Genomic DNA, 13,063 nt, shown 5'->3' with positions numbered 1-13,063 from the left:
CGAGTTTACGTGAAGTAGCTCCAGGGATATGAAAAAAAAAATCCCCCATTAGTGACCTCCTGTGAGTCAGACATAATGAGTGCTTTCACTCCGGTGAGATGAGATGACGAGACAGCATGACTCCTGGGTTGGAGAGGCGGGATGAGGCTGCGTTCGCACCACTGGGTGGCGAGAGGAGACACCCCGTGGGCGGATGGACGGACAAACAGATACAAAATGAGGACGGATGGAGAGATGGCGTCTGAGAGTTTCTCTCTTACCTCTTTTTTGGATGTTTGCCGCCATTTCGGGGGACTTTTAAGGCGGTTTTGCCAATGTATATCTTTTTCATGGTTTCTCTGTGTTCCTTCCCTCTCATGTGTTTATAGGGGTTGACCACAGGGAGCTGCCGTGTGTGTTACTTTCCCAAAGGAGACCAGCTAAGTGCAGCCTGCGGAGTTACTGAGTGCTCTACCTGTGTTGACCCTGCCAAACAAAGCAAACACACAAACTATTAGTAACTACGGTTCAACCATGGAGCCTGTTTGAAGGACAACATTTTGCATTGATAGTCATTTGATGGCGAAATTACCCACAGTTTAGTCCTTGGCAAGAAAAGAAAAGCTGAAACAGCATTACACTCTGCACTATTTTAAAGCTCTCAAAGGTTAAACCCCCTCCCTTGGTGATGTACGTTTTGGGCAAATGTTAGTGTTTTTTATGTGTCACAATGCGCTGTTTCTTGTGAACATTCAGTGGGAGTGAAAATGAAAGAAACCAAGACATCAGTGGTAAATGTCAAGTTTGGGTATTGGTCCTTCAGTCTTAAAGAGCAAGGGCTTCTTTCTGCTTTGCAAGAAAGTTCAAAAATAATATGAGGACAAATGTACCGAGGGAAAGGCCACAAATCACACCTTTGTAGAATTCATGTTGGTTCAATGAAATACTACAATGTACTTTTGACTTAAATCTCTGTTTTTCCAATCTATGTGTTACACATTTTGGGAAAATGGCTTGTATTGAAGCTTTTGAAACATCTGTGTCAAGCCATTTCAAGTTAGAAGTATTTCTCTAGACCAACATGACTAAATAAGCTACGATCAAAGATAAGGTTCAGAAGAAAAAAATCATTAGCAGGTATTAAACAAAGACAATGATCTGGCATTATGATTAACAACCCCATAACACATTTTGATCGGTGCACACAGTCACTTTTCATCTGCACCATGCCCACTTTAAATCAATGAAAAGAACACAGAGGAAAACAGAAATGACTAAAACTGGTCTAAATTTAGATTGTTTTTGCTTTAATGTAGAATTGAAATAGAAAACATGTAAAGCTGACAGAGAAATGTTTTCAGGGTCCTTACAAGAAAAGGAAATGTATTTTTTAGGTTTTATGCCTGTGTGCGTGTTCTTCCAGGACACTAGCTGCTTCATATCACTGGTGGTTGACGAAAGGCCTTTGTGACACGCAGATATCAGACTTATCAGTAAAGACAAACATCCCTCTGACCCTTTTCAAACTCTTTGACAACACAGAGGACATGAACTGACACATCCACCCAGAATGAAAAGAGTTTGACAAGGCCAATGCACCGAAGCCTCTTCTCCAAATATATCTATATTCCCATCAAACTTGTGTGTCTCGATGGCGTCCACAGCACAGGTGCGGCTGTCAGCCTGCAGACAAATAGAGCGCGTTATTAGATGAGACGGCCCGTCAAAGCTTGATCAAGGCGGCTCTGATCCGAGCACGGACTGTCCACCCGGAAAGGAAACTCTGTGACTGCAGTAACCGAGGAGAGCGTCACATTCGGTACGTTCAAAGGCGGGAAAAGTATTCAGATCGAAGTACCAGAGTGTAGAAATACTCTGTTTTAGGTCAAAGTCCTGCAATCAAAATGGTACTCGAGCAAAAGTAGAAAAATATTGCCATCAAAATATACTTAAAGTACCAAAAGTAAAAGTTCTCATTATGCAGATCAGCCCAATTCTGAATAATATGAATTATATGTTTTGATTATAAATATTGATGCGTTAAAGCGTTATCAAAGCTGGTAAAGGTGCAGCACATATTAGTTTGTATCCTGTAAGGTAGCTTGCAAATTTACTTCAGGTGTATCTAAAGTCTTATTGTGTTTATATTTTACATCATTAATCAATTCTGCAAACTAACTTAAGGGTATAAAACGAATGTAGTGGAGTTAAAGTACACAACATACCTCTGAATTGTAGTGGGGTAGAAGTACAAAGTAGGAAAACAGCACAGTACTTAAAAACTCTACTTAGTTACTTCACACCACTGGGTACGTTGATATATACTGAACATGCGCATGAGTGGAAACCGGATGGCACACATACAGCAGAGACACATGTTGATCTGCTGACACACAGTTGTTTGCGAGGTGATTTATTCTGCTGGCTGAGGAGGCAGAGAGAAATATCCTCCTCCAGATGGTGACAGCTCACCGCCGCCACTGGAGCCTTCACTCCAGCTGCTCCCCTCTGAGTCATAGCTCTGGATGTGTGTGTGTGTGTGTGTGTGTGTGTGTGTGTGTGTGTGTTTGTGTGTGAAAGATGTTGTGGGTGTGAATTTGTTTTTGTGCATGTGGCTTTGGTGAGTGTGTACCTGCGCATGTTTTTGTGTGTGTGTGTGTGTGTGTGTTTGTGTGTGTGCTGCGGCATCAGCTGTGCCCATTCAATCCCCTAATTTCAAGGAATTAAATAAACCAACCTCCTCTACGAGAAAAGTCCAAAAAAGGACAGCTGCTAGCGACACATCTCGGGCCACGTCAGGTGTCCGCTGTCGACCCGCCAACGCACAACTACTCTCACTGCCTCGCTCATTCACTCCCTGCTTCTTCTTCCTTCAGCCAGAGCCTCACACTGCAGCAAAACCAGAGACGGGGCTCGTTCAGATGCCACTGCCTGCCACCCACTCGTGCCATGCTGACATTTGAGAGCATTGAAAAGAAGAGGAAGGGGAGGTAGTAGGAGGAGGACATTCAAGTTGTTGAATGAAGATGAGGGGAAAAGCAGGAAGCCTCTTTTAGGGGGGAGAGTAGTTGCAATTTAGCCAAATACGAGAAACGGAGAGAAGTCATCACTGAATTAGAGAGGAAAAGGAAACAGATTGGGTGTGAAGCCTCCACTTAAGATCATCATTTCTCCTTCATCTTCTTTTTTCTGTTTCTCCCTTTCTGCCTCGCTGATATCATCTACGTTGCAGATAGATAAGCTCTCAGGAAAAGCCCTTATATGAGGCCCAGACCTCAGCATTACAGCGGGGGGACCCGAGCGGCTGACTCATCCCGCAGCAGCAGAAGAAGAAGACGCTCGTTCTGCCTTGAATGCCTTCAGATTAACAAGGTAGCAAACCTGCAGCAGCCAAACGACATGTACAGTATGACTCAACCACCCCATAGAAAGAAATCAACAGTCTAGAGTGCTATTCTGTCAGTGTGTGGGTTTAGATGCTTCTCTGTGCAGTATTGATTAACTCAGGAGCTGCAAAACTAAGTAACACACCAACTACCAACATCATTAGCAGCATCGCGGCATAATGACCCGCTGAAAGGATTTCATGTGATGCTGATGGCACTCGACACAGGGGAGAGAGTAATCGCGGCAAACATCCAGAGAGGATGGCAGGATGAGCGGGAGAGGTTACGGAGGCAAGCTGAGCTCCGAATACAAACACAAAGATATACTGTACACAGGTTTGTTATTCTTCTGAAATCCAAAAAGACAACACAGAGGGAAAATTGAGTCAAGTGCTGGTAGTATGAGGGAACCAAATGTCACAAAAAAACCTCGATATTGATGTTGCAACAATATCGAAGGGTTGGCCATTGGTGCTTTCATGAAGTATTTACACAGTGCACATTTTGATAAATAATCATTAGTTATGTGGATATAATAACTAAGCAGGTAAAGGGAAATAATAGTCTGGTGGTCTCAGAAAATGTAATGATTTTAATGTAATGCACCGACACTTACTCGATATAACGATACCCAAAATGTCAGACATTATCCAGTCTTACATCATAAATTAAATCGATATATTGCCTAGCCCTAATTGAGTCCAACACCAAGAACAGAGTTGTAATTACGACTTATAATGGCACTGCATTAAACATGTACAGAGGTTTTGCTAAAGCTACCAAGAGTGTACCATCCGAGACCGACAGTTTTTGTATGAGTTTCAAACAAAACACCTTTTTGACGAGAGTTCAATGAGATTATTGACACCAGTCTCTTGTCTGTACAGTAAATATGAAGCAACATGCGGCAGCTGATTAGCTTAGCTTAGCATGAAGATTGGAAACTGGGTTATAGAGCTAGTCTATCTCTGTCATAAATCTCAAAGTGAAGACTTAATCTTCTAGGATTGACACTTTAACATTCAAAGAAAAACCAAAATCTTGAGCTTGTATGACAACAGGAATAACATATTTACAAAATGACTTGACATGCTGTCACCAAAACTTCGAAAGTGTTCTCATAAATTATTCAATTTGTAATAAATAGAAGTTTGGAGTAGAGAAGAGGCAAGAAAACCCCCAAGCTGTATAGAGCCTTCACACACACACACACACACACACACACACACACACACACACACACACACACACACACACACACACACACACACACACACACACACACACACACACACACACACACACACACACACACACACACACACACACACACACACACACACACACACACACACACACACACACACGAGCACATTCTGTTCTACAAAAAACAGCGTCTGCCTTTGGACGAGAAAATGGTGTTATGGTGCCAGTAAATCCTGCTGAGAGCTGTCCTAACAAAGCCACTGAGACCTGCTCTTTCTTCCGACCCAGAAAACACTTCCTCTGAAACTTCGTGCGTAACCTCTCACTCAATTTGAAACTCAAAAGATTGAGGTTTCCTGAAGATTACTGTGTGTTCCAAACCAGTGGGTCTGAATTGCTTTAGCATTTACATTTCCGCATAAAGTAAATTATAAAGAAACTCCAATTCTGTCAACTCTGTTTATTCAATACCATCGTTTTTTTGGGGGGTTTCTGACTTATTGGCTGTACAATGATTTTCTCAGTAACTAAATGTTGTGGCATTTGCAGAAAAAAGGCTAGCGTTTGCTTTCTTTTCATCCACAATAATACAAAAATGAGATGGGACGAAGAAGCACAAGAAGTCTTCAAAAAGGTTTAGCTCATTAAAAATAGAACACACACACACAACTACGCACACAGATACACAACACACGCCCACCATCACAACATATTGTTTACAAGTGGAGCTGGAATGGACAGGTAGTGATTAGACACAACAAAGGAACCACCTCTGCAAATCTGGGAGCCTGCAGTGTACTGCCCTGTGTTTCCGTGCGTGTGTGTGCGTGCGCGCGTGTGTGTGTATATGTGTCGATAAGCATTTCCTCTTGTACACATATCGCTATATGTGTACAAGAGGAAATTGGCTAGATGTACTTAAAGGTCCATCCATTACTCTCCAGAGGCAGCCTAAAAAGCTTCAACTCAGAGATGCATGAATGTATAGTTTTTCCTTTAACAAAAACAAAAAGACTATACTTAGAAAATATAGAAAGCACTATAACAGCTTTCCAGCATAATGCCATATCAAGAAAGACGTCTAATCTGTGACCTCCAGTATGGGATCATTGCATGCAAACAGGGAAATGAAATCAGAAGAAAACTTGAACTTATGTTTTTTATTTTGTTTTAACCCCCCTCAGAGTTTGACGCTCCTCATTCTGAACTCACGGTGATTTTATGAAAACGTTTCTGTTTGGTGAAAATGAAGGGTTTGGAGGGGAAGTAGAACATGTTGGGGAATACCTTCATTTGCTGAGTTTGATGAGAAATCATTACCACTCTCTTATCTATTATTACTATGAGGCTACACTAAGCAGCTTGTGAGCTTATCTCAGCACAAAGGCTGGAAGGTAATACAAAAAAACCTTAGGAGGAACTCTACATGTCTCTAATTAACATGTTATATGGTGTTTGTTTAAAACATCACACAGATTTACGGGGGTGATATGTATGCTATTTGTTTTTATTCTGCTCTTCATATCTAGCAATCTTTATCTAATCGAGCAAGAGATAACATGTTAATGATAATGTAATGTGTGTCATAAGTAACAGTTATTTTTCAAGCTTAGTATCTATTGGCAGTAGCTCTGTATTTAATAGAACTTAATAAAATCGATTGAACTAAAAAGTATAGGTTAACAGTCCCTCAAAGTACAGTATGCTCTCTGCTGTTACATACAAACAAGTGTTTGGAAGGGCTTCTATATTTTCCTTTTGGCACTTCTGAAACATTGACTAAAGCACAACACACTGGGGGGTTTGCCGCGACAGCCTTCTTTGGTGCGGTGTGACAATTAGCCTACAGTGCATATATTGGAAAACTTTGACCATTCAGCTTGATATGACTGAATAGTATTTGATGATCAAGGCAACAAAAAGCAGTTATGTGTGTTATCTACACATTTGTAAGCTTTTTGTTTGTCTTTTCATGGCGTTGCAATATCAAATGCTAAGAGCAAACAACTTTGGAAATCAGGTGGGGAAGGGCATAGAAGAAACTGCGAAAAAGTACAGACTACAGAGAGTGAACGGATGAGTGAAACAAACATGACTTTCACCAAGGGGACTCGAGTTTGTGTCCCATGTCAAATCAAAAGTTAACCGATGATCTATTTACATTTACTACTTACTATGATAAGCATACTTTTGTGAACCAAATCCACAATCGTTTACTGAACACAACCAAGTTGTTATGTTGCCTAAACTGGCGTATAGTTTGGTTTGAATTGTCAACATCCGCTACATGATTTAAAGTAAGTCTATATGTGACGTGTTGGGAATCAAAATGGGGCGATATAACACATGCAGGGCCATGTTATTTATACAGCTTCCCACAAGATCAATAATATATGTATATGCATCCAACACACACTTCACTGCATGACTTTAAAAACTCTTCTCCACTTGTACTACTTTGAGTTTAGTATTTACCACAAGTCCAACTCTATCAGCGGTGGCTGCTGTTCAGCAAAAGTCTCATTTAATTTTCATTAAATTACTGCCAAGTTCTCTTACATCAGAAATGTGCTGAGTCAACACATACTGTAGATTACGATGTAAATGCTTAATTCAAAAACTCGAGTTATGGCAGCTGTTTGTGCAGCGAAGCCACTCGGCCATTAACTGATCATCGTCATGAGGAATACATCTGACCTGTAAGGTCTAACCACTGGTGCTGAAGAGGGCAAAGGGGAGCGGGAATAATGGGGTTTAGATAATAAGATGCACTTAAATAACCCCGTGGGGAGCTGTCAGGGCTCCAGCAGAGAGAGAGAGCCAGACACAGAGTGGGAGAGAGAGGCCGGTCGCTCAGACCACAGAGGGCGGAGGATTAGACCAACACTGTCCACTTAAGCAGATCAAAACCCACCTCTAGCCTCTTCAGACCAGCCGCTCTCCCACACCACTTTCAAACATACAAATGTCTGATATTGCTCTTCTGTATCACCACTTCATCTCTAATAAAAGTGATTCAATGGATGCCCAATCCATCTGGCATGATATATTGACTAAAGTGTTTGAAATATGTGGTTTATCAGGTTTATCAGCAAGTGGTTATGTACCTTTGCATGAGAAGTGGTAAAGACAAGGCTCTTACATTTAAATCAAATGAATAGTTTTACAGTTTAAGTGTCAATTGAATATGAAGCTACACCTAGCAGCACGCTATCTTTTGTTAGTATAAAGAGTGGAAACAGAAAGCTTCGCTCTGTCCTAGGGAAACCAAATCTGCCTGCCAGCACCAACACCCATCTTGTTTGTTTGATCTGTGCAAAAGCCAAAGTGTAAAATGTGTTGCCACTTTACTTCCTGAAGTCTCCACTGCAATGATCAGTCAACCAATAATCAAACAGGAGAAAAAGCGATAAACGATCAACTTAAGTGATTTTTTAATGCAAATAATGCCGTTTTATAACCTCTCAAATTATGTCAATTTTCAGCTTTAATATCATTTTATATCATATTAAACTTTGGGATTTGGACAGACATACAGGACTTAACTTTGGACTTTATGAAGCTGGAAATTAAAATATGTCACAATTTTCTGACAATTTATTGATCAAACTGTTTTAAAAATAAACGTCTTTAAAAATAATAATGACAATGGACAAAATTCACCGCAGAGTGTTGATTCTTATACAGATGAAACATGTTCATTAGTGAGCTTTGGAGGTGCTGATACGCAGATTTCATTACAGGCAGGCTAGCTGTGTTTAAGCTTTAGGCTAAACTAATCTAAGGCTGTAGATTCTAAATCAATGGACAGACGTGCGAGTGCCATTGATCGTCTCCTCTAACTCAACAAGAAAATAAGCATAAATAAACAACATTTCTAAAAATGAACGGAGAAACAAAAAATGCAGATGCTTCTGTTCAGGCTTGTGTGGAGGCCTACCACTTCATGTTGGTTTTACATTTAATCTGCCGCCCATCTGTCACTTGTTAACTCATCAAAAATAATAATTAAATACTGTAACAACTATTCCCAAGGTAGAGAATATATTTTAAACTCAACTTCAAAGTACCGTAATGGACTAACTCCGTCTGCTGATAAAGGTCATGTGATATGATGAAACAGAACAGCTACTTAAAGGTGGGATATGTAAGATTGAGAAACCGGCTCGAGATACACTTTGTTATATTCCATGGAATGCTCTTAACATCCCGATAGCAATGAATATCTTAAGTGCTTTGACAAAAAATCCATTAAAAAATGTCATCTGTGGAAGCCGTGGTACTGTAAAAAGCACGACCAATCATCTGAGCCGGCCCGGCTAAAGTAACTGGATGGCCTACCTGCCTGTCAGCCTTCCATCTGTGCACAAACTTATCTCGTGCCCTCATTGGTCATGTGCGCGTTCGTGTGTGTTGGAGGAGGGGCTCTGTGAGGAAGTGGCAGATTTTTTCCGGTTGTGTATTTTCAAGTTCTAGCGCACTCGAGCTGGTTTCTCAAACGTACCTACCCAACCTTTAAAGGATCTTAGTGACTGTGGCGTTATTTAATCATTCGAACATCCATAAAGATCTCCTAGCAAAATGCAAAACTGTAAAGCTCCCTTTAATACAGTGCTTTGTCTTAAATGCTGCTGATAGGCCTATTTAATACACTGATATTTCACTTCTTTCTTATGCTTGTAGTTTAAACCATAAACTGACTAAAATGACTGAATCTCATTGAAGATCCCAAGACTTTAGAAACTTCTTTTCTTGCCACCCGAGGCGGTTATTTTCTCATCACTCTTTCGAAAAGCACCATTCAATTTGGGTCCTGTCAATCATTCTGGCAGAGCGGCTGTCACTTTTCTTTTCAATTGGTGTCAATCTTTTTTAAATACAGAACTTCGGCAGAATATTGCTATATATATATATTTTTTTATATTTGCTTTGATATCAAATGTTCAAACACTTTTTAAAAAACACTTAAAAAAAACGTAAAAGCTGTTTATCCAAGCGAGGTCTCTCCCCCGCTCTGGAGCTCCCTGCTGTGCTGTGAAACATTTACATCTCCATCTGCTCCACAGAGAGCCCGACGGAGGAGCTCGACCGAGAGAGGGACCGAAATTGCGAAAGGGAAAGAGAGAAAGAGCAAGAGAGAGCAAGAGATTTCAGGACATTTCATCACGCTGACTGGGAGGCATCTCGGAGATGAGATGTGGGGGCGGCTGGGATGAATATGTAAGGTCAGACTCTCAGGTAGATCCAGCTTCCTGTTTAACCTCCTCACAGCGTCTTCAGAGGCCACCTTGTTTCCTATTCAGCACAAAGCAGGAGAAAAGTCACGGGAGTACCCCTCCTTATCTCGGGAAAGCGGCTTTAATTCAATTAAAGCTGTGACACGGAGGTGAGGACAACTGACGCCTGATATTGGAGAAACACCCCGTCATATTAATTATCCCCTCACCCTCTGGTGAAACGGCTTTCATACTGTAATCTGCCTGAAATCGTAATAACACCATCAGTAATCGAACACAAAGGGGAAAGCTCGGGATGTATTTGCAGCTGTGCCCGGATTAATAACGGTTCATTAGTGATAATATCAATTCAAACGTGTCTAGGACTGTGAGGTGAGAAGGAGAGAAGCAAATAAACCACAAAAAGAAGAAAAGGATTCTCTCCTGCATCTTGTTTGCTTCAATTCCTGCCTAATGCGACTTTAATCAGAAAAGTGGGTGAGCACTTGTAATTTTGTAATGAACTCATTAAAACCTGTTTACGCCTGCATGTGAAGGCATCAGTTCAGTTATTACCTAGGCTTTGTGTTGTGTGAATGATTAGGACTGTCAGGTTAATCTAAATACATAGAAAATCCTTGATTAGAGCTTCTACGGTTTAGCTGCTCAGGGAGAAGCAGCGCTGCCATGCAGAGTCATTAATCAGTGCCATGGGTGCATTCCGACAGGTGATTGTCTGAAATCACGCAGAAGCAGATGTTTAAGAGTCAACGATGGACATTTTTATAACACATCCAAGACTAATTAAAAAAAACCTGAATGATTCATTAGAGAACAATATTTTACAGAAACGCCACATATAGGCTGCAGTGAATTGTTTAAGCCAAGAGATTCCCTGCGTACAGTACAACCTAGCACCCTTTTATCTTTGACAAACTCTCATAAAAGCAGCATCAATACACAGAGAGCACAAAGTGATACTGTGAGTGCAGCCACAGCACATACAGATGAGCACACACGTTCACACACAACCAGCTTTGTAATCCATATCAGAGATGCAAACGTTGAAGCAGTACCTGCCGCTCACGCAGAGCCTCATCCCGAAGACTGAGAGATACAAATCCTGCCGCCTGAGCCTCTCGCCGGGGAAATGGAGAAAACCCCCTTTTTAAATGCGAACGCAGCTCCCCCTTTACAGTTTAGAGAAGCCCCCAGCACATGCACAGCATCCCACCAACACTGCCGCCGCCGCTGCTGCCACCTCCGACACCACAACGCCACTCCAACAGCAGGCAGGAGGGAAGACAGAGAGGGAGAGGGACTGTGCAAGAGTGGAAAGAAAAGGAAGAGTGGGAGGGAAGGAGCTTAAAGGAAGAAGACTGGGAGAACGCGGGGGCGTGATGATGGAGAGCTGAAAAATATGTGCAGAGAGAGAGAGAGAGAGAGAGAGAGAGAGAGAAAAAGGGGGGAAAGCTTACCTGATGATATTCATCTCTTCATCAGGTACCTAAAGGAAATGACAGCATGTTAGTGGAGGGGACCCATGACTGCTAAGTAGAGCATCGCTGCAGCACAAACAGAAACAAAACATACATATTCAGCAGGCGCGCTCTCATGTTTTTGTTTATGTTCCCCCCCCCTCTATCTCTTCCCTCCTCCCTCATTCGCTCCGCTCCCTCCACGCTCGTGAGAAAACCCTCATCAGGCTGTCTACATCTGCGCTTAGTCGAGGAGAACAATCATATCATAGCTAAAGTGTGAGAGTGATAAAAGAGAGGGGAAAGAAGGCGAGGAGGGAGTGTGTGCAGGGAGAGCGGAAACCTCCATTGCAGCCAGACTGCAGATACATAGCAAGCCCCCCCACGAGGGATGCTGGCAGCAACTCAATATCTTTATCTAGGAGCTGAATCGGAGAGAAAGAGATGAAGAGGAGGGGGTGTGGAAAGAGATGGAGATAGGAGGCAGAGAAGGGGGGAGGTGAGGGGAAACAGGTGGTCCAATCTGTTGAATCTTACATCTCCAGTCCCACACCGTTAGGGAGAAAGCATGTTACAAGTCGGCGGCTGCGGGCCCTCTTTCTGAAGGTGATGAATTATGAATCACAGTATTCTCATCCTCATTCAGATTTAGGGTGCAGGCCCGATCACATGCTGCCGTGTTATCAAGGAATACTGGGGAGCAGGATTAACGTCCACTAGTTTTATTAATGGAGGGAACAATCGTTGCAAAGACAATATTACGTCTCCAGGGTGCGTGAAACATAATGGAGACAGAATACCAAGTAATACATGCCTCTAAGCCGGGGGGAAGGATACTGAACGATTGGAGTTTGCATCCTTAGCGAGTGCACAGCTGAAGGTCGTGTGCCTGTGAAGAATGTTTTGTTTCTGCGCTCACACAAGTGCAAGGACTTGTGTGAGAAACTTTGCGCACACACTAGCACACTACATTGAAAGATGAACACCAACAGGCTCACATGCCTGCCTCTCTCAGCGCCCACACCACCCACCTTTTTTTTCAAGCAGTTGCTAAGGTGACGGCAAAGGATGAATTTTAATCAGACAATAAATTAAGGCAATGTGATCTTCTGCTTTATTATTAAATGGCAGCGGAGCCACTTTCAGAGATCTGTCAAGAGTGTTTTGGGTTCCAGGGGAAACACCGACAGACCGCAAATTAAAACTCGCCTGTGAACAGTACAGTCGCATGTTTACAGATTGTCCTGGGAATGCAAAAACATAGTCATAATGCCGGTTTATGCTTTTTTAGAGACTGGAATAATACATTTTGAAACAAGAGGAGGATAGCCAGATGGATCATCATCTACAGCAGAGATAACTGTCATGCTGCTGCAAATACACTCACTTTTTATGCAGTAATTGCTTATTGAGCCTTGAGGCTTGTCTTCAGGTGACATACGTGAGGAAACCACCAGTTGCTATTCCTGAGAGAAACAGTTTTCACACAGGTTTCTCTGCATCTACGGCCATTTTCGCAAGAGTATGTCTCAAGCTGATTAAATGATGGATGTGACACAGTAAATGCTGCTGAGGGGGCTGAGTCAGTAATTGTTCAGTTTGGATTGTGTGTGGAGGAGTTGCTGATGGGTAGAATGCTAATGAGCGTGCAACCATAAAAGCCAGATCAGTGGTCAGCATGAAGCAGCGCTCCTGTGCACACAGATCACCTGAGTGGAGCCATGTCTGTGGTCAATTCTTATGATGTACCTTTGTTAGACTTTTTATCTTGTGTGAAAAATATTTTAAATTTTTCTTT

At 42.1% G+C, this 13,063-nt stretch overlaps 1 protein-coding gene across 5 annotated transcripts in view; it reads right to left on the bottom strand.

The window, feature by feature from the left end:
• si:dkey-174m14.3 (uncharacterized protein LOC563117 homolog) overlaps positions 1-11,294 on the bottom strand; it is a 28,181-nt gene extending 16,887 nt beyond the window's left edge. Inside the window, exons 1-3 of one of the 5 annotated variants that reach the window (XM_034220432.1) lie at positions 11,266-11,283; positions 10,864-11,108; positions 261-465 (exon numbers count right to left, since the gene is read on the bottom strand). In XM_034220432.1, the coding sequence (XP_034076323.1) occupies positions 261-358 (98 nt within the window). In that variant the 5' untranslated portion in view covers positions 359-465; positions 10,864-11,108; positions 11,266-11,283. Of the gene's footprint in view, positions 1-260; positions 466-2,716; positions 4,625-10,863; positions 11,127-11,265 lie in introns of those variants that run through there. The other 4 variants (XM_034220433.1, XM_034220431.1, XM_034220435.1 and 1 more) reach the window with 4 other exon arrangements.
• Positions 11,295-13,063: the final 1,769 nt, after the last annotated feature.

This window comes from Gymnodraco acuticeps, unplaced genomic scaffold (genome assembly GCF_902827175.1).
Source record: "Gymnodraco acuticeps unplaced genomic scaffold, fGymAcu1.1, whole genome shotgun sequence".
Taxonomy (NCBI): domain Eukaryota; kingdom Metazoa; phylum Chordata; class Actinopteri; order Perciformes; family Bathydraconidae; genus Gymnodraco; species Gymnodraco acuticeps.
The sequence above is the reverse complement of the archived record's forward strand: the minus strand, read 5'-3'. Positions and strand labels throughout refer to the sequence as shown.